The 21,751-nt window shown below is 49.2% G+C and overlaps 1 protein-coding gene across 1 annotated transcript in view; it reads left to right on the forward strand.

Annotated features, from left to right (window-relative positions):
• The window catches only part of SLC24A4 (solute carrier family 24 member 4), a 181,112-nt gene that overhangs the window by 135,899 nt on the left and 23,462 nt on the right, over positions 1-21,751 (forward strand). The window contains exons 11-12 of the mRNA XM_061159687.1: positions 3,991-4,160; positions 7,591-7,795. Coding sequence (XP_061015670.1) covers positions 3,991-4,160; positions 7,591-7,795 — 375 coding nt within the window. The remainder of the gene's footprint in view (positions 1-3,990; positions 4,161-7,590; positions 7,796-21,751) is intronic.

The following is a 21,751-nucleotide window of genomic DNA, read 5'->3' on the forward strand; positions in this document are numbered from 1 at the left end:
CTAGGCACTTCACCAGCCCTCACCCTGGGGTGGATCAGGGTAGGAGATTCCTCACATGTGCACTCTGAGCAAGTGCTGGGTTGGCCAAAAAATTCGTTTGGATTTTTCCGTGAGATGGTATGGTGAACCCGAACAAACTTTTTGGCCCACCCAATATGTTCTGTCCTGTCTCAGGTAACCCCCAGGAGGAGGGCAGCTGTCGTGGGTGCTGAGTGAGAGATCCTTCCACGTGGATCTCTCCACGTGGAAGGAGGAAGGCAGCTGGGAAGAGGGTATGGGTGCAGCCAGAGTCACAGGCCCACCCCGGGGGCCCCAGGAAGGAGGCCAGCAGAGCACGGGCCTGTGCCGTGTGCATGTATCTTAGATGTGAGCAGGCTGCCCCAGAGGAGAGCCGTTTCCAGAACAGCCTTGTCGGGCGGGGGAGGGAACAGTGTGGACGCTGTCTGGGATTTTTAGCTCCACAGACACGGTGGCTCCAAGGCGGGTCCCCACCCCTCACATTTTCTTAAAACAGAGGCTCTTCCTGGCCATCTCTGTACATTGAGATCAGGGTTCCTGGGGTCCTCCGGACCTTCGTGGTGAGAGGAGCGATTCCATGCGCTGAGTCATTCGGGCCAGTGGGAGATGCCCGCATCCTCAGGTGCCAGCCCCAGGAGCTACCTGCTGCCCGTGTGGCTGATGGAGGAGGCTGGTCCCCAGTGCCACGTGTCAGGGACGTGAGCACTTCCTCTTCCAGGCAAATCCAGGCTGCCCTGAGGCCACGTGGGGCCTTTCCAGGTGCTCTCTGATAGCCCTCACTTTTGTATCCATGTCAGTAGGATTTCCCACAAGTTTATTGCTTTCCCCCAGACCTCGGAGTCCAGGACAATTTCTGGAAAATTGGAATATTAGACACAAGACTGTCCCCTAAGGCCAAGGAAAGGAGGGGACATAGGTCTCCCTCCAGCTCTTATCAGGGTGAACGCACTTAGATAAAAGCCAAGGAGGAAACGGGCTGGGGCAGGGTTGGGGGACATAGGCCTGGAATCGGAGAGGTTGGAGCCCGGAGACGCAGGCCCGGATGGTGGCTGCTCCTTTCAGGCCCGTGCTCTTCAGGCCTCCTTCCTGGGTCTCCTTCGGTGGGCGCCTCTCCCCAGCAGCCTTCCTCCTTCCACGTGGGGAGATCCACCCCTCACTTAGCACCCACAGCAGGCGCCTTCCTCCTGGGGGTTACCTGAGACAGGACAGAACAGATTGGATTGGCCAAAAAGTTCGTTCAGACCCTCCATCCCATGTTAAGGAAAATTCCACACGAACTTTTTGGCCGACCCAATCCTTGCTCAACATGCACACAGGGTGGGGGGTGGGGGGGCAAGCGGGGCAAGTGTTTGTGACTCACTGAAGGGCACTGTCCCCTAGAAGCAGACTGACTGGGGCAGGAGATTACACCCCACTGGGGGCTGGGAGTGGCCTGAGGAGAACAGGGCTTCGTGATTTTACCTTTTCTGACAGTGTTGCCACAGAATCTTTCAAACTCAGAGCTCATCTGCCCTGGTCCTCCAGGCAGGTCACATAAACCACCCCATTCAGGGTTGTCAAAGATTGCTGGCTTAGAGATGCTTTCAGGAAGACACACACACACAAAACCCTGATTTTGCTATTTTGCAGTTTGGGTATTTCCCATAGATGTAAAATCAAACTTTTTTTTAACCCAATGTCTTGACAGGAAAGGAGACGTTGTCTTTTTACCCCGCACTCCTATAAAATGCCATTATGTACTTGAATGCTTTTAAAGATCATGCAGTTCAGCTCACCAGATCAGCACAAGCTGGTGTTCTCTTTTAGGGGGAATAGCACCCTCCAGTTTTGTTCTGCATGCAGTTTTTTTTTGTCCCCAAAAGTTTTACACATTTTTTATACCACACTTCAATTCTGCTCAAGGAAGCAGAGCACAATACACCAAGAAAAGTGTCCAGGATGGAGGTAGGCAGGCACCCCATTTCCTGTCATGGCTGGGGGGTCTGGCCTCTCCTTTCTAGCTGTCAGGGGACCTTGCACATGACCCTGATAGCCAGGACCATTTTGACCACCAGCTGGGCTCACTGTAGGATGTTTCCAAGCTTCCCTGGCCCTGGATACAACTCTGTCTTGGAACGGGGAGGGAGCGGGTGATACCTGGCCTTAGATTGAACTTCTGGGGCAACATGGTGACATTGGCTGGGTTACCTTCTAAGCAGGCAGTGGGTGGTGCCAGGATGAGATGCCCAAGAAGCCAAGTATCATGGTCTTTCCCTCCTCCTAAGCCCAATTGTTCCCCAAGGCGATGCCTGTGACAGGGCTGGCTTTGCCTATGGAGTGTGTGGATATATTCCTGGTTTCTCCTCCCTCGGAGGTGGGGGCTCCAGAGGACGGGGGTGTCAACTAAAAAAGATGCACAGGCACCAGTTTGTAGTTGACAGAGAGATTCCAGTTTTCCTGCCGCAGGGCGGGGCCTCGGGCATGAAGGTTCCTGCTCCTCAGGGTAGAACCGAGCTGTGGAGTTCAGCCAGGAGAGGGGCCGTCCCCAAGGCCAGAGGTCCCGAGCACTGAAGTCCCCCTACTAACACCCTCCTTCACATAACCCCCGGCATCTTGGCCACCATCAAGAATGCTGCCCCAGACTCCTGGCGTCCACCGCACGCTAATCATCTCTGCAATCTCTGTTGGCCTTTGTCTCCTTAACACTTCTCTTCTAAATTGTAAGTAAGCTGCTTTGACCCAAGCAATAACACATGCATTTAAGAAACAGAACCCACGACTCTAATGCACACCTCATTGGCGGTTAATATTTGCCTCCCACAAATGCATGGTCCTCCCGGCTTTGGTTCTAACCACATGCCTCCTGTCTGCTGAGCCTTGCTGCCTGTTGGGTGAGGGGGTGTGTGTCTAGTGTGCATTTGTTTGTGTTTGTGCTATTAACTCTCATGCAGGTTTGCTCTGACTGCTCCTAGTTACCCTGATATCCAGGAAGGACACTCCTCTGGAGCTGGTGACCAGTGGAGAGGGACGGGCATACCTGCTTTGGCAGCCCCTCGGAGGGGAAAGTCTCCCCTGCTTCTGTGTGCTGTGTTCAGGAGTGTTTCTATTTCTGGACCCTCCTGGGCTCTGGAGTTAACTGTCAAGCCCCCCAGGGACTCCAGCCCAGAGCATGTTCCTGAAGGTGGCGGGGAAGGTCCAGGGACCAAGGAGATTTGGTCTTCAGCCTCATGAGTGGAAGCAAAGGGTCAGAGAGAGTGGCCTCCCTGCTGGAGGGTGCTGGTGTCACTGGAGACACCGGTCTTGGCCAGCAGCTCATTGTGCACCCCTCACAAGCAGGCTCCTCTCCTCGGTCTCAGTTGCCTCGTCAGGGCCTGTGAGCCATATCTTTGACCTCGCTGCCTACCGCCTCATGGAGAACAAATTTGGAAGCATACTGTGTGCAAGGTGGAGATTGTTCCTCTAAAACAGAGCAGGTAGCTTCACAGGAAGCTTAGAACCAGTGCTCTCTGTTACCTCCCAGCATTTTCCCTTTAGGGGACCCTTGTCCGTTTGTTAAGTTTTGTGTGAGCCTCTGTAAATGGTGGAGAAGCAAGGTCCCCCTCAGAGTCATTGGTGAGAGGTGGCAGGGATCCAGCGCACTTTGTAGGTGGGCTGCCCCACGAGGCTTAGGTGAGGAGCTGAAAGACCCTTGCATTTAGCCAAGACTGGGCCCCAGAAGAGAGGGTCATCAGTCAGCAGAGGGACTAGCCCTGAAGATGTGCGAGTGATCCTGTAAAAGGGGGACCCGGGGATCTGTTCAATACTTGTGGGTGGTTCAGACCCAGGTAGTTTGCTCTACTAATGGGAGGATCTGCAGCCAGGCTCCCATGTGGCTACCAGCTGCTGAGACCACAGCTCAAGAAGTCTGCACCTTGGGGGGATGTCAGTCACCCAAGCCCTGGGGTTTTGCCCTGGGGGTTCTCAGCCCTAATCATGGCTTTGTGCTCAATATAGTGAAGGAGGAGCCACAGTACAACAAAAACCCAGTGGTGATGGTGGACGAGGTCATGAGCTCCAGCCCACCCAAGTTCACCTTCCCAGAGGCAGGCTTACGCGTCATGATCACCAATAAATTTGGGCCCAGGACTCGTCTGCGGATGGCCAGCAGGATCATAATTAATGAGGTAAGTTTCCTTCAAGGCCCATGAGACCACGCGAGCCCAAGGCCTTGGATGGATTCCAGCACTGCAGGAAGCCCTGGCTTGTCAGGACACTTCCTGGCGTTGGGCCCGAAGTGTCCTCTGCCAGGCTGGTGTTTATCACAGCACCTGTTGAAGCAAGGAAGCCCAGACAGCACCCACAGGCAGCAAATGATCCTATCGGGAAGGAGTTTAAGGCAGATAGCAATCGAATACCATGTCTGCCACGTTCCGCTAGGTATTTTGTCAAGTACTAGAGAAAGACTAATTGGAGAAAGACTGGTCTGAAGTACAAATTTTTTTTTTTTATGTTGCTCAGGGCTAAAAAAAAAAAAGAATGCACACCTATTCTCTATGTTTAGAGCAACTCTAGAAGAAAACTGAAAAACTATAGAAGCCTTCTGGTTTGTCCCTCTCAGCATGTGGATCCATCACCTCCTTTGTTATAACAAGAAAGTGAAGTGAAAGTGAAAGTCGCTCAGTCATGTCCAACTCTTTGCAACCCCATGGACTATATAGTTCATGGAATTCTCCAGGCCAGAATACCGGAGTGGGTAGCTGCTCCCTTCTCCAAGGGATCTTCCCAACCCAGGGATTGAACCCAGGGCTCCCACGTTGCAGGCAGATTCCTTACCAGCTGAGACACCAGGGAAGCCAAAGAATACTGGAGTGGGTAGCCTATCCCTTCTCCAGTGGATCTTCGCAACCCAGGACTCGAACCAGGGTCTCCTGCATTGCAGGCGGGTTCTTTACCAGCTGAGCTACCAGTGTTATAACTTATGTCTTTTTTTAATGCAACCTCAAGATAGCTGCAGATTTTCTTTTTCCAAGGATAATTCTCTCTTGATTCCTATAAAGCTAGAGTCATGACCCCCTTCCCATTGCTACCATTCATACTCCTACTGAGTCATGCCCCACCTCCTTACAATTCTGTCCTTGCACAGCTGTTGCTGAGTCCAAACTTAGTCTGTCGCCACAGGACAGGCCAATTAACTGAGAGATTAGGTGCTGAAGCAATGACTAAGACATTATTTGGAAAGCGACTGATTGAGAAGATGGCAGACTAATGTCTCAATAGGACAGAGGTGGGGAGGTGGGTAGTTGAGTAAATAAAGACCTTTATCTTGCAGAAATCTTCTGGAATGGCCAACCTGGGAGAAGAGGGGTGATGTGTTAATCAGCGGGGCAGGCTCCCCCAAGGCAGGCCTTTAGGGAGGGAATGTGTTAATGTCTTCAGGAAGAGGGTCAGGGTTCCCTGAAAAGTATTAGTCATTCAGTCATGTCCAACTCTTTGCAACCCCATGGATTGTAGCCTGCCAAACTCCTCTGCCCATGGAATTCTCCAGGCAAGAATACTGGAGCTGGTGGCCAGTCCCTTCTCCAGGCGGGATCTTCCTGGCCCACGGTTCCCTGAAGCAGGTTATTATGTTTGATTATAATAACAAAAGGTGACATTAGTGGTATAGAACCCACCTGCTAATACTGGAGACAAAAGAAACTCTGCTTGGAAGATCCCCTTGGGTGGGAGGCATGGCAACCCTCTCCAGTATTCTTGCCTACAGAATCCCGTGGACTGAGGAACCTGGTGGGCTCCAGGTGAAAAATGTAATTTTTCAAAGGTTAAAGTCAAACAGACCCATCATGGAGTCAGAATTGGTTCTTCCCTGCAACACAGCTATTTGCAGGGTTTTTTGTTTGTTTTGTTTTATTTTGACTGTAAGGAAGACCTTTCATTTACTCCTTCTTGGGTAGTAAAATATTATGCCTGGGCGTGCATCTCAGATGTAGATCACTTTTCTCTTTTAGGTGGCTAAATGTTGTGGACATGTTTGTAGGAAAAAAAGTTTTAGATTTTCCACCCAATTCTAGACTTCATGATGTAGGAGTCCCTGCCTAAAACCAATATGAAGCCAGTTAATGGTCAATTCCTCTTTCTTTTGGAAAAATAACATGTTTCCATTTTAAGTAATAATGACTTTTTTGCCTATCTTTTTGCTTCCAGTAATCACAAGGATAAGTGTTAGGCACACAGTTATGGAGTATTGCCTTGGGGGCCTGTGTACTGACTCTTGGTTTCCTGCTGATGTAACTACAAAGGAGCTTTGTGTCCATGTGTGATGATTATTACCCACAGGGCTTTAATCCAAAAGCATAAATATTTTTAATGAGAGCCAGATAAAGATGAGCTGTGCAAAGGCAAACATTTTCAGAAACATGGAAACCTGTTAATTTCTTGGTATGTGGTTTCTGCCCTTCTCCAGTTTAGTAGAAACCCACTCTGACTTGGCTTCTGCTTGGGTGGAAAGAAGGCAAACTTGGTCAACAGCTATAAGGAAATAGGGGAGGGAAGAGGTTTGATTGGTTCAGAGGACACCCATTACACATAGCGAAAGATCTGGACAGCAGAAGCCTTTCAGATGGCTACTAACCCTGTAAGATGCTCAAATTAAAAGGGAAATGCAAATTAAAACCACAATTAGATTCCACCACACATCCACCAGAATAACTAAAATGGGAAAAATTGACAATATCAAGCATGGACAGGGTCTGATACAAGTGTGAAATGGTTCAACTTGCACCTACCTTACGATCTCACAATCCCACTTCTAGATAAATACCCCAGAGAAATGAGTTCATATGTCCACAAAAAGGCATGGTCATGGCATTCTTCCTGATAACCAAAAAGAGGAAATAACCCAAATGCCCATCAAGTGGCAAAGGACATACTGTGGGTTATTCACACAGTGGAGTACTATAAACCCCTGGAAAATAACGAACTACTGATTCATGCAACAAGGTGGATGAACCTCACAGATATTAGGTTGAGTGAGAGAAGCCAAATATAAAATAATATGTCCTCTCTGAATCCATTTATAGGAAATTCAAGTTCAGGAAAAACTTAATTGATGTGTATAAAAGTCAGAATGGGGTTACCTTAATTACTTCTGGAGAGAGGGGACCCTTAGCGAGTTGTCTGAGAGGCTGGAAATGTTCTACGTCTTAATATGAACCATCACTGGACCATCGTACACAATGTAAATGCAATTTTTGCATGATATACCTGAAATAAGATTTTTTAACTATGCAAAGCCTCTCCTGTGAATGTCTTCTGGTGGTTTATGACCATCCACTGGGAAAGTCAGAATGTGCTTTTATCCAGTGTCATGGGCTAGTTTGTCAGATTGGCACTAAGAGGAAACCCTGGGCTCTGACCAGTACCTTCGCTGATACTGGTCCGAGTGGAAATGAGCAAACTTGGCTGGATTCTAAGGTCCTGGAGCCATGTCTCAGGCAAACCCGAAGCTGGGGGTGTTGTTCTAGAAACCCTTAAGGGCCACCTGCCTGTGAGGAACCAAGCAGCAGGGTGCAGCTTTGTCACATGCCTGGGTGTCTGTCTTGCCTACTGTCCACACAGAGGCAGAGGCTGATCAACTCAGCCAATGGCGTGAGCAGCAAGCCGCTTCAGAACGGGAGACACGAGAGCATCGAGAACGGGAATGTGCCCGTGGAAAACCTGGAAGAGCCACAGCGGGACCAGGAGCCCCCGCCGCAGCCCCCACCGCCTCCCCAGGAGCCAGAGCCCGTGGAGGCCGCTTTCCTGTCCCCCTTCTCCATGCCTGGTGAGTCCTGGGGGCCAGGGCTCTCAGGCCACACTGCTGGGGGCTCTGAGGGTCCAAGTCCGGGTCTTCAGGATGGAGAGCTGGACCCAGGAGGGCGGGGGAGGCTGGTGTGAGGGTCCGACGTTAAGTCATTCAATGAACACCTCCTTGGTGCTGAACTGTGGGTTAGAGCCACCATAGGAGGCAGGCACTGCCCAGGGCTGGGGAGCCTGGGGTGCCAGACAGCTGGCCAAGTGGAGGCCTGGGAAGTGCCCCAGTAACCCCTCGTAAATGCACACAAGTGCCCAGGGCAGCAGGGCTTCCTCATGCAGTAAGAAAAAGCAAGCACATATGTTATTTTTATGGACATGCTCAGAATCCCAGCCCTTCCAGCGTGGGCAGGCCATTTTGCCCATGTGTTGCATAGTTGCTGGGGCAGGATATGCTAAAGCCACACATGATCTTTAGACAGTTACACCTTATGTGTTTGGTGATAACTCCTACCTATAAATAAGTTAGAGCAGATGTGGCTCTGCCCCAGGCCTGAGTGTCCTCCCATCTCATTGGATGGGCCGTGTCATCTGATTGCCAGCTCCTCGCTGACCTCACCTGTGCTCCGGCCACACTGGCCTCCTCACTGTCCTCAGAAAGCAGCAGGTGTGCTCCTGCCCAGGACCTTTGCACTTGCCCTTTGCTGAAATGTGCTTTGTTCTGCTACCTGTATCACTCACTTCCTTACCTTCCTTGGGTCTCTGCTTAAATGTCACCTTCTTGGTGTGGCCTTCTCTGACCACCCTAATTTAAGTATTTTGTATATTTTTGTTATCTTGTGTGTCTCCACGGCCAAAATATCAGCTCCATGCCAGCAAGTATCTTTGTCCGTTTCATTTACTGTTGTATCCCCAGTGCCCAAGCCTGACACATAGTAGGTGTTTAGTAGATGTCCATCAAGTGAATGATTTCAGGAATTTGTGTGTGAGAGCATCCCCAGACACACCCAATCTGTCTTCATCTTTAGCCAAACTCCTCTGCAGTCCATGATGGGAAATGAAGGCCTGAACTCTTTGGCCCCATCTCGGAGGTTTTTTCTTGGTGTCCTGCCATCCTGAGAGGGAGCAGAATTCCAAGATTTTCAAGTCCAAAACTTGACGTTTTTCCAAAAAGATTCCTGTGTTTAACAACAGGCTCACAGATGGCAGCTGATTTGGGAAATGCCTTGGGGTGGGGAGAGGAGAGGAGAAGCAGTATGGTCCCAGGGAGGAAGATGCAGACATGGTCCAGGAAACAGCCTACCTTGCTGGGGGTTCAGATTGAGAAGAAGCTACCCGTCGGGGGTTCTGTTCTCCAGCCCCAGGAGGTGGATGGAATCCCCTTCTTACAGATGTGGGGCCTGATGGGGTCATCACTACCACCACCCCCTACTGCCACTTCATCTGGATGCTGTTCCTGACCCCGCTTATTGTCCAGGGCTCTGCAGGAAACCAGGGAAGGGACCTGCCCTTTGGGGCAGCTGTCGTTCTGTAAAGGGAGGCAGCCTCATGTTAAGGGCAACTCATCTTTCCATTTCCTTAAAGCTTTGAGTTTGGCAGGACTGCACTGGGTGGTCCCCGGGGCCTCTCGTCCTGGTGCCAGGATCTGATGCCTCTTAGAGAAGTGGCTTGTGGGGAACTGGGTCCAGCTCCCTGCAGGGACTCTGGGCAGGTCACCTCCTGAGGTGAGGAGCTCAGAATGCTGTTCTCTTCAGGGCTGGGACCAGATCGCTCCCAGGTTCTCTGCACCCACGAACCCGTTCCCAGGGAGCTCCGCCTTTCCTGGCGGGTGGGAACTTCCTGTTGAAGTTGGTTCCACATTCCTCTGCAAGCCAGAGGTTCCGGGACATTCCCCTGGGCTGGCCCTCAGCAGAGCTTCCGCCCAGGGCTCGCCTCTGGAATGGGCCGGGGCTTCCTGTGTCCCTGCGGAAGCTCCCTTTGTGTCCCTGCGGAAGTGTTTCCAGGTGGCGCCCTGAGAAACCGCAGGTACTTCCTCTCCATCTCCTCTAACTTCAATGTGAGAAGCGGGGGCGAGGGAACGGGGTTGTGTGGCTGCTGCCTGTTTAGGTGTGTCCAGTGGCCAGGGGAAATTGAGGCCAGTGTGGACAGGGGTTCACAGGAATGTGGAGCCAGGCAGCGTGACACAGCGCCTGTGAGAAATTCTGCAGAGCCAGCTGCAGGTCCTCCGTCCACCCACTCATCCTCGTCATCTTTTCAGCTTGTCTCTTGTGGCTCAGTGGTAAAGACTCTGCCTGCAGTGCAAGAGACTTGCAGGAGACATGGGTTCGATCCCTAGGTTGGGAAGATCCCCTGGAGACGGAAATGGCAACCCACTCCAGTATTCTTGCCTGGGAAATCCCATGGACAAAGGAGCCTGGTGGGCAACAGTCCATGGGGTCGCAAGGAGTTGGACACGACTGAGCGACTAAACAACTGGTTGTGGCATCACAACCATCTGAGACCGTGGGGAGGCCCTGAGGGGCTTTAGGGGTGGGTGGAGCTAGTGTTCCCCTAAACTGGGGCTCAGGAAGGAAGCTGGGGCCAGGGGAGGGATAAGGGGCGGGGTGCTGGGAAGAGGGGAGGATATGTTCCACTCAGAACTAACGTGGCTGCAGATATCAAGGAATGAGCCCAGGCTGTCTGATGTGCAGCTCTTCTGTGTGGTTGGGGACAGGCTGGGAGGCAGGCACTGGAGGCTAGAAGTCCTGGGTTGGAATCTTGGTTTTACTACTCACCAGCTCTGTGACTCTGGGCAAGCTGTTTCATCTCCTAAACTCCAGCTCCTCATCCACAAAATGGGATGAAGGCATCCTCTGTAAGCAGTACGTAGGTCGTTATTCACCCCTTCTGTGCACCGTGTGACACACGGGTGCTCAGTAAGTGTTCGTTTGCCTGACATGTCGTGTCCATCTCTTTGCGACCCTATGGATTATAGCCCACCAAGCTTCTCCATCCATGGGATTCTCCAAGCAAGAATACTGGAGTCGGTTGTCATTTCCTACTGCAAGGGATTTTCCCAACCCAGAGATCAAACCTGGGTCCATTATGTCTGCTGCATTGGTAGGTAGGTTCTTTATCACTAGGGCTACCAGGGATGACAACATGCTTTAATCACATAGTTTCTGTTACACTCAGCTTTTCACGCTCTCTCCTTCTTGGACCATAAACGATGTTCTAGAAAGTTCACGGGAGTCAGAATCCCTGGAGGTCTGGCACTGTGGCCATTCCCAGAGTCAGGAAGAGGGAAGTGGTATCTACTATGCTATCCACCTATTTTGTGCCGGGCACTGGGCTTCAGGTACTTTGCAGACAAGATGATTATTTCAGCCAGTAAATATTTGGGTACCAGACTCTTGTGGGCCTTGGTGATCCAGGTAGAAACAGGACACCCATGGATTCTGGGAGCTTCCAGGCATGCGGGTCAAATCTGAGCAGATGACCGCACGATACATTTTATGTATCATCTCCTGCCCTCACCACACAGCTGAAGAATGGGGGTGGTGGAAATGCCAGCCAGTGGCCCCTGGGCTCTGCCCACCCACATAATGCGTCACTGGACTTGTAGACCAGTGCCCGAGGGCACGCAGCCGTAGCCTGGCTCCCGTGCCCACCCAGTCTGATGCTGGATTTATATCTACACATGGTGCAGCTGTGCTCTCCCCACTTCAGGCCACGGAGGGTGGTGATTGGGCCTCCTGGGCCAGCTGTTGGCTGGGGGAGAGGAAAAGCAGAAGCAGCTCTTTCTCCTATGGGAACTGTGGTCTGCAGCGCGGGCATTGCCCTGCAATGGCCAGCCAGTGGCCCTGAGCCCCAGTCTGACTGGGGAAAACCCTTAATACATGCTGTTTGTGGTTGATGTACTGCCTGGGATATTCTCCTGCCCCATGGACCACACCCCTTGCCCTCCAACTGAACTCTTCCTGCTCCCGTAAGGGTAAGGAAATCATATCTTGTGTCCGGGATGCTGGCCCTCATGTCCACCATTATTATAAGTGGCCACATATACTGGGGACTTGCTGTGTGTTGGGCACTGAACAAAAAATAGGGAATTCTTACAGGGCTTTTCTGGGGCTTCTGTGTGCCATGTCCTTTTCTAAGAGCTTTACATGTATTCCCTCATTTAATCCTCATGACAATACATAAGGTGAGGACGATGATCATCTCCAGTTTACGGAGAAGGAAACGGAAGCACAGAGAGCTTATGTGACTTGCCCACAGTCACCCAGCTACTAAGTGGAAAACAAGGGTTTCCAACCTGGGTGGCCCAGACTAACCACTGTCTCCTTGTACTGTACATTTTCATTCCATCCTTGCAGCTATCATGAGAAGGAGGCATTACCATTACCCCCATTTTACAGAGAGGGAAACTGAGGCTCCAAGAGGCTATGGGACTTCCCGAGTCACACAGCTATTATGTGGGGAGCCACCGTTTCACCCTGAGCCTCCTGATCGACAAATGCCACCCCGGGCCGGTCCAGTCAGGAGCAGAAATCTAGGCCCTTGGAGGTTCTTGAACCGTGTGTGTGTTAGTCACTCAGTCATGCCCGACCCTTTCTGACCCCATGGACTGTAACCTACCAGGCTCCTCTGTCCATGGAATTTTCCAGTCAATACTGGAGTAGATATTTCCTTCTCCAGGGGATCTTCCTGACCCAGGGGTCGAACCCAGGTCTCCTGCATTGCAGGCAGATTCTTACCATTTGAGCCACCGGGAAAGCCCTTGAATGGTAACAGAAGATAAAGTTTACTGAGCACTTCCTATGGATCGGGCAGGGTGGTTCACACAGACACACTCATTCAGTCCTCAGAACAGCCCTGGAGGGTGGGTGCTGTTACTATCCCCATTGCCCAGGTGAAGAAGCTGAGGCTCAGAGAGGTTTATTTGCCCACGATCACACAGGAAGAAGGGACAGCACCCCACACTGGCATTTTCACCCCAGACGTTCGTAAGGGACAGTACTGTGGCCAACCAGTGGATTCTTCTGCATTCTTCCTGTGGAATCCTTAAGAAAATGCTTGTCTCTGTCCATGGTGTCTTCTAGCTGGTACATAGGTGCCAAGGAACTTGTCTGTGTTAAGAAACCATGTTAAATTGAGTTGAATTATAGGCCTTTGGGGACCTGGCACGCTCTCTTCAGTCCTCGGATGACACAGCTAAACGTTTTCTTCATCAGAAAACTCAGCACAAGCCATCTGAAGATTTCGGGAAGTTTCTAGGAGGTCTTCTCCCCACCCCACCCCCATCTTTCTCTGTCCTACAGGGAACTAGAGAGCTGTGCTGGCTGGGAGAGGAGGGGTCTGCTTAGTCTCTCTGAGCCCAGTACGGGTGACTGCAGAAATGGAGCTCTAGAAAACCCTGGGCCCAGCTGTTTCCTCTTAGCCACTGGGCATGGCTGGGAACACGGAGGAGAAGCTGCTGGTGCCATGGGCTCACGTACATGTGAAATTCCACACCCAATTTCTGTCTGCTCCAGGCCCCCAGAGGCACACAGCACTTCACAGTGAAAATGCTTTGTTCTTGCCTGGGTCGTGGGAGCCGCCAGAGAAATCATACAGTCGGTAGACTGTCTCGTAAGTCAAGGTCAGGATTTCAAAGAAGTGGCCTTGTCAGTCACTGTGGAGCCCAGAGGTGTCAACTCACACCTAATTAGAACAAACACTGGCTGAGCACTGTAATTTCTTAATATAGCAGCTTTATTGAAGTGTAATTTACTTACCGTAATAGTCACACCTTTGAAGTACACAGTTGAGTGGTTTTTCGTCTACTCACAAAGTTGTGCAACCATTACCACAATCGGTTTTCTTTAGCACCCCCAAAGGAGCCCCCTACCTGCTAGCAATTATTCTTCGTCCTCCCCCCCCCATCTCCTGGCAACTGCTACTCTACTTTGTCTCTTTGGGTTTATCTATTCTGGATATTTTATATAAATGGAATCATTTAATAAGTGGCCTTTTGTGTCTGCCTTCTTTGTTTTTGTTGTTCAGCTGCTAAGTCATGTCTGACTCTTTGTGACCCCTTGGACCGCAGAATGCCAGTCTTCCCTGTCCTTCACTATCTCCCAGAGTCTGCCTTCTTAGCATGATGTTTTCAAGTTTCATCCACATTGTGTCGGTCTTTCATTCCTTTTTCATGACTGAATAATATTCTATTGTATGGATGTACCACATCTCTCCATCAGTGGATGGACATTTGGATTATTTTCACTTTCTGGCGATAAATGGTTTATAAAAACAGCTGCTAAAGCATAATAGAGAAAGGGGGTTTTTTGGGGGGGAGTTGTTTTTAATCTAAATGAAAGCAATATTCCTTTGAATTCTCTGTGGTTAACAACAGATGATCTCTGAATGGTCTCTGAATACTCCGGTTAAAAGCGATCTGGGGGATTTTAGATCAGCCTTCTTGTATTCCAAAGCAGAAAACTGAGGGGCCGGGGCTTGCCCAGGGGTCAGTATTGACCAGATGGAGCCAGACATCTGGGCCCCCTGCCCTGGAATCTGCTCTGTGATCACCCCACAGCCAGACCAGCACAGCCCAAACTGGGAGGTGGGAGGTGAAGGGGCTCAGGATGTGTTGTAGGCTGGGCATGTGCTGGGGCCTGAAGTGTCTATGGGTGCTGGCAACAGAAGCCCACATGGGCTTCCTTGAGATAAAAGGGGGCCTTTGTTATCATAAGGATTTAGGGGTGTGTTCTGGATCCCACAAACGGTTGGACTCACCCAGAGGCTGGACTCAGAACCTCCATGCGTGTTGAGGCTCTTCCTGGCTCTTGTCTTCCTTTCACGTGCCTGCCTGTCTCATTCTGCTCCTTGCCTGTAGACTAGCTTTTCTCAAATCCACTGTCAGTGCCCATGGCAGACCGTGGCCTCCCGCTGACCCCAGACTGGCTTTTGCTATTTCCTGCCTCCCTCACTTGGTGTTGCATCTGAATTCCAGAGTCCTAAGAGGGAGAATGCTATCAGTCCAGATGGCAGGGGTCCACCCCTGGTCAGTAGCCATGCTGGCCAGCATGGCTTTGGTGGCCCCTGGGAGGGAGGGTTGTTTGGAGAGAAGAGATGCTGAGCACACACGCCTGCACCCCTTGTGGGTCTGTGACAGGTGCCTCGGGCATTATCAGATGATGGATACTGATTGTTGATGTGGGAGAAATAGAAATTGATAGACTTAGTGGGTGGGTCCCTTACGCAGTGGTGGGAAGGACACTCCAGGCTGGGTATCAGCAATGACTCCCGCTGAACTGGCTGCCACCACCTCTCCCAGAATCAAGGAGGTGGGGGTCTGGGGAGTGCTGAAATATACAAGAACTCACTGTCAGAGTCACGACCCAGGGACCAGGAGGCCACTGCCACAGCTCTGCTGCCACCAGCAGCTGCCACCGGGCTGCTAGTCAGGCCTGAGAAGGCATCCCTGGTGCCCACTCAGCTAGCTCCTGGGCAGCAATGCGCCACTGTAGCCGAAACAGCATCCCCAGAGGCCTGCTTCACAGCCGTGCATGGAAAGCAGCAGAAAGGTGGCCCAGCTCCTCCTCAGTCTGTTTTTCAAAGTAAGGAGCCCAATTTGAGTCTAGAACTTCAACTGCAAGGGAGTCTGGGAAGTGCCTCTATGGACACCCTAGGAGGGGGTTGGCATGGGGGCTGCTGAGGGTTGGCTCAGCATATCCACTCCCATGGGAGCTGCAGGGATGCCTGTAAAATAACCGTGAAACTGCTCTTTGCTGATGACTTAGACCAGAGCAGACCTGGTGAGGGGCTCATGTGGCTTCCAGTCACATGGTGAGGCAGAGGAGGGGGCTGGGCCCTGACCTATAGCTTGGCAGACACATTCTTCATGGAGCTTGGGCCATACACACCTTATACTTGGTGCTTAGAGTCTGCACACAGCCCTGCTGCGGGTCTGGTGTGGTCCACATTTCCCAGGTAGCTGCACACAGGGTAATAAGGGCCTCAGGCAGAGCTGGTACCCCAGGTCTGCCTGAGCCCTGAGGGCTGTCCTCGGCCTGGTCCCAGTGTTGACTGTGGCCAGGAGGGCCCTCTGCCAGGCTGGAGTGTGTGCTTTGGAATACAGGGGCAGCAGGAAGGAAGGGGAAGAGGCAGCTAGCTGCTGTGTCTGCGGGGTTCGTCAGCACTGGGAACTCACAGCCCTGCCCTGGATGTTTGCTGGATGTTTAAGGCGAGAGGGCCTGCCGTTGGGAGGAGGATCAGAAAGCATTCCTGGCTCTTATTTCACTCCCCAGGGCCTCCAGACTCAAGGTGCAACCTTCAGAAGCAGGATGGTCAGCTTCGTACTTCTTGCCTTTCTTTTGTTTCCCCGTAGATCCTTGGGGTGGGTGAGATGGGGGAAGTTATCATGTCACAGCTGAGGATGGGGTAGCTCAGAGAGGTTGAATGTCCACCTACTGCCACAAAGTCACAAGTGACAGAGGACAGACAGCTCTTTGGCCCCAAGCTTTGAGGTTCCTGCAGTGGAGTGCAGAGCTGGTCATAGCTTGGGGTCATCTTTAGAACAAGAGAGGTGACTCACCGACCTCAGCTCTGGGACCCACTTACATCTAGTCCAGAAGCTGGTCTGCGCCCGCTGAGGGAGCTCTGGGCCTGGCTTCTGTGTTGGCTGGGGGATCCTGGTCTGCATGTCTGGTCTTTCCCCCTTTTCCCAGGGGGAGAACACTTCTTGGGAAAGCATGAACAGGGTCCCAGAGGCTGAACCATGGTACCTGACTGTGGTAAGAGGGGGAGACCAAGCCAAGGCCGCCTCCCTGGGGACGGCCCTTCACAGCCCCCCACAAGCTCTCCAGTCTCTACCCTGGGCTGCCAGGGCATCTCTTCCTGGGCCTCTGGTCCCTGAGCACTCAGGCCTGCCTGCCCACGTCTCCATGTCAGCCCCCCGCAGGTCCTGCCTCCGACCTCGCCGAAGCCTCTTGTTTTCTCTCACATGCTCCCCTTCTGTCTTCCCCTTCCTCCCAAACCTCAACCTGGCAGCTCAGCTTAATCACAGCCCTGATCCTATCTACTTCCCACAGAGTACCCCCCTGGTCTCTCTGGTGCCCTTAGGCTCAAAACCCACACTTCAGGGTTCAAGATGGTGTCATTAAGATGGCTTTGGTATTGGACTTCTGGGTCTGCCACTTCCTAGCTATGTGACCTTGGGCTAGACAGCTTACTTCTTGAAACCTGTTTTCAGTTCAGTTCAGTCGCTCAATTGTGCCTGACTCTTTGCAACCCCATGGACTACAGCATGTCAGGCCTCCCTGTCCATCACCAATTCCTGGAGTGTACTCAAACTCATGCCCACTGAGTGAGTGATGCCATCCAACCATCTCATCCTCTGTCGTCCCCTTCTCCTCCTGCCTTCAATCTTTCCCAGCATCAGGATCTTAAACCTGTTTTAGTTTCCAGAAAAGCACCCAACTCAGTGCTTGACAGTGGTAGGTACTCAGTAAGTGGAACTTAATTGACCATTACTATCAACAAAAGCTAAAATTTAGTGCGTACTCTTCACCAAGTGTGCTAAATGCATCTCGTATGTTGGTTCGTTTTAGTTTCACAATAGTACTGCAAGGTAAGAACTGTTGTTATCCCCATTTCACAGTTTAGGAAACTGAGATGCCCAGAGGCTAAATACTTTTCCAAGGTCACAGAGGTAGAATATGCCGGAGCTGGGGTTTGAACCTGGCAATCTAGCTGTCATTAACCATGAAGTTTCTGTGCCCTTCAGAGAGCAATCAGTTTAATGGTAAGTCTAAGGATAAAACAAAAATGTATTAGAAGTAACTAAAAATTGATGGTAAGATTCATTCACCCCCAAGGAATAAGAAAACTTTAATGGTTCCGCTACTTAAGAGGATTATTCTGTTTCGATCACAGCCATGAGCTAAAAGTATAAGACTCTAATCTGACAGTTGATGACGCTGCCCACCAGTGGGCAGCAAAAGGACTTTCACAGGCTTTGAAATCATGGGACTCAGAGAGCAGGCAAGTAGTATGGTACAGAGGACTCAAGATTTAGGCTCTAATGACCTGCATTCAAGTCCTGGTACTGTCTCTGAGCTTGTGATGTTTAAGTCACTGAACTTCACCAAACCTTACCTGTGAAATGGGGAGAATATCTACCCCAAGTTGATATGAAAAATAGTGTTTGTGAAAACCACCTCTAAAATGTGTGAGGCACAACAAAAGTGTTGAATAATGGTGACAAGACAGTTCTTTAACCCATCCCTGACAATGTTCCAACCTCAACTGCATCCCCTTACCTCCCCATAAGGACCAGCTCGGAGGTCACTGGCTGGGCATTCAGGGTCTGTTTGTGGCTCTGCCACTAATTTTCTGTGAGATTTGGACAATTCATTAACCTTCATGGGCCTTGGTTTTCCTCTTTAACCAAGTGAGATTTATCTCGGGAATGCAAGGTTGGTTCAACACATGAAAAACAATAAGACATGCTGTATTATTAGAATAAAGCCCCAAAATTGCACAATCATCTAAACAGACAGAGAAAAAAGATTGGTCAAAATCCAACATCCTTCCTTAATGGGGGAAAAAAACACTCAAACTAGGAATAGAGTGAATTCCTCAATCTGATAAAGGGCATCTACAGAAACCCCCAAATGAGTGTCATACTCAGTGGTGAAAGATAGAAAACATTCCCCCTGAGATTAGAAACAAGACACCTCTCACCTCTTCTATTCAGCTTTGTGCTGGAGGTTCTATCTAGGGTAAATAGGCAAGAAAAAAATAAAAAGCATTCAATTTGGAAAGGAGGAAGTAAAACTGTGTTCATAGATGACACAATCTTATATATAGAAAATCCTAGGGAATCTACCAAAACACAAAAAACAACCATTAGAATTAATAACCTTGCAGGCTCCAAAGTCAATATACAAAATTCAACTCTATTTCTATACATTAACAATATGAAAAATGAATGTAAGAAACTTCATTTATAATGCAATCAAAAAGCAATAAAGTACTTAGGGATAAATTTAACAAAAATAGAACAAGACTTGTACACTGAAAACTATAAAACATTGTTGAAAGAAGATCTAAATAAATGAAAAAACATCCTAAGTTTATGGTTGAAAGATTTAAAATTTTTAAAGTGGCAATAGTCCTCATATTGATCTATAGATTTCATGCAATCATTGTGAAAATCCATGCTAGGTTTTTTTTTGGGGGGGGGGGTGGTTTGGGGTTTTTTTGTTTGTTTGTTTGTTTTTTGCAGAAATTGACAAGCTGATCCTAAAATTCACATGGAAATACAGGGGATCCAGAATAGCCAAAACAATCTTGAACAAAATTGAAAGACTTACTGACTTCAAAACTTATTACAAAGAAATAGTCATCAAGACTGCCTGATCGTGGCATGGGATAGAAATATAGCTCGATGAAATAGAACTGAGAGTCCAGAAATATGCCCAGACATTGCAGGAGATGCAGGAGACATGTGTTCAAACCCTGAGTCGGGAAGATCCCCTGGAGGAGGAAATGGCAATCCACTCTGGTATTCTTGCTTAAAATATCCCATGGACAGAGGAGCCTGGTAGGTTACACTCATGGGGTCACAAAGAGTTGGACTGAAGCATGAAGAAAGTAGGAAAAACCACTAGACCATTCAGGTATGACCTAAATCAAATCCCTTATGATTATACAGTGGAAGTGAGAAATATATTTAAGGGACTAGATCTGATAGACAGAGTGCCTGATGAACTATGGACGGAGGTTCATGACATTGTACAGGAGACAGGGATCAAGACCATCCCCATGGAAAAGAAATGCAAAAAAGCAAAATGGCTGTCTGAGGAGGCCTTACAAATAGCTGTGAAAAGAAGAGAAGTGAAAAGTAAAGGAGAAAAGGAAAGACATTCCCATTTGAATGCAGAGTTCCAAAGAATAGCAAAGAGAGATAAGAAAGCCTTCCTTAGTGATCAATGCAAAGAAATAGAGGAAAACAACAGGATGGGAAAGACTAGAGATCTCTTCAAGAAAATTAGAGATACCAAGGGAACATTTCATGCAAAGATGGACTCGATAAAGGACAGAAATGGTATGGACCTAACAGAAGCAGAAGATATTAAGAAGAGGTAGCAAAAATACACAGAAGAATTGTACAAAAAAGATCTTCACGACCCAGATAATCATGATGGTGTGACCACTCACCTAGAGCCAGACATCCTGGAATGTGAAGTCAACTGGGCCTTAGAAAGCATCACTACAAACAAAGCTAGTAGAGGTGATGGAATTCCAGTTGAGCTATTTCAAATCCTGAAAGATGATCCTGTGAAAGTGCTGCACTCAATATGCCAGCAAATTTGGAAAACTCAGCAGTGGCCACAGGACTGGAAAAGGTCAGTTTTCATTCCAATCTCAAAGAAAGGCAATCCCAAAGAATGCTCAAACAACTGCACAATTGCACTCATCTCACACGCTAGTAAAGTAATGCTCAAAATTCTCCAAGCCAGGCTTCAGCAATACATGAACCATGAACTTCCAGATGTTCAAGCTGGTTTTAGAAAAGGCAGAGGAACCAGAGATCAAATTGCCAACATCTGCTGGATCATCGAAAAAGCAAGAGAGTTCCAGAAAAACATCTATTTCTGTTTTATTGACTATGCGAAAGCCTTTGACTGTGTGGATCACAATAAGCTGTGGAAAAATCTGAAAGAGATGGGAATACCAGACTACCTGACCTGCCTCTTGAGAAACCTATATGCAGGTCAGGAAGCAACAGTTAGAATTGGACATGAAACAACAGACTGGTTCCAAATAGGAAAAGGAGTATGTCAAGGCTGTATATTGTCACCCTGCTTATTTAACTTATATGCAGAATACATCATGAGAAACGCTGGGCTGGAAGAAGCACAAGCTGGAATCAAGATTGCCGGGAGAAATATCAGTAACCTCAGATATGCAGATAACACCACCCTTGTGGCAGAAACTGAAGAGGAACTAAAAAGCCTCTTGATGAAAGTGAAAGAGGAGAGTGAAAAAGTTGGCTTAAACCTCAACATTCAGAAAACTAAGATCATGGCATCTGGTCTACAGATTTTTCTGGACTCCAAAATCACTGTGGATGGTGATTGCAGCCATGAAATTAAAAGATACTTACTCCTTGGAAGGACAGTTTTGACCCACCTAGATAACATATTAAAAAGCAGAGACATTACTTTGCCAACAAAGGTCTGTCTAGTCAAGGCTATGGTTTTTCCAGTGGTCATGTATGATTTTGAGAGTTGGACTGTAAAGAAAGCTGAGCACCGAAAAATTGATGATTTTGAGCGGTGGTTTTGGAGAAGACTCTTGAGAGTCCCTTGGGCTGCAGGGAGATCCAACCAGTCCATCCTAAAGGAGACCAGTCCTGGGTGTTCATTGGAAGGACTGATGATGAAGCTGAAACTCCAATGCTTTGGCCACCTCAGGCAAAGAGTTGACTCATTGGAAAAGACCCTGATGCTGGGAGGGATTGGGGGCAGGAGGAGTAGGGATGACAGAGGATAAGATGGCTGGATGGCATCACCGACTCGATGCACATGAGTTTGTGTAAACTCTGGGAGTTGGTGATGGACAGGGAGGCCTGGCATGCTGCAATTCATGGGGTTGCAAAGAGTCGGACACGACTGAGTGACTGAACTGAACTGAACTGAGTATTAAAAGAGAGCTTTAAAGTCAAAAATTCTTGGTAAGGGTGCCAAAACAATAGGGGAAGGAATAGTCTTTTCAACAAATGGTGCTAGGAAAACTAGATAGCTTTTAAAAAAAAGAAGTTGGACCCTTAATTAACACCACATATGAAACTTGAGATAGACTTAAATGTAGTAGCTGACAATATGAAACTCTTAGAAAACATACATGTACATATTTGTGACCGTAGTTTCTTATATATATCAAAAGCAGAAGTAGCCAAAAAATGAAAATTAAAAAACAAACTTCATCAAAGTTAAAACTTTATGGGATTTATGGG

The sequence above is a fragment of the Dama dama genome, chromosome 13 (assembly GCF_033118175.1).
Source record: "Dama dama isolate Ldn47 chromosome 13, ASM3311817v1, whole genome shotgun sequence".
Taxonomy (NCBI): domain Eukaryota; kingdom Metazoa; phylum Chordata; class Mammalia; order Artiodactyla; family Cervidae; genus Dama; species Dama dama.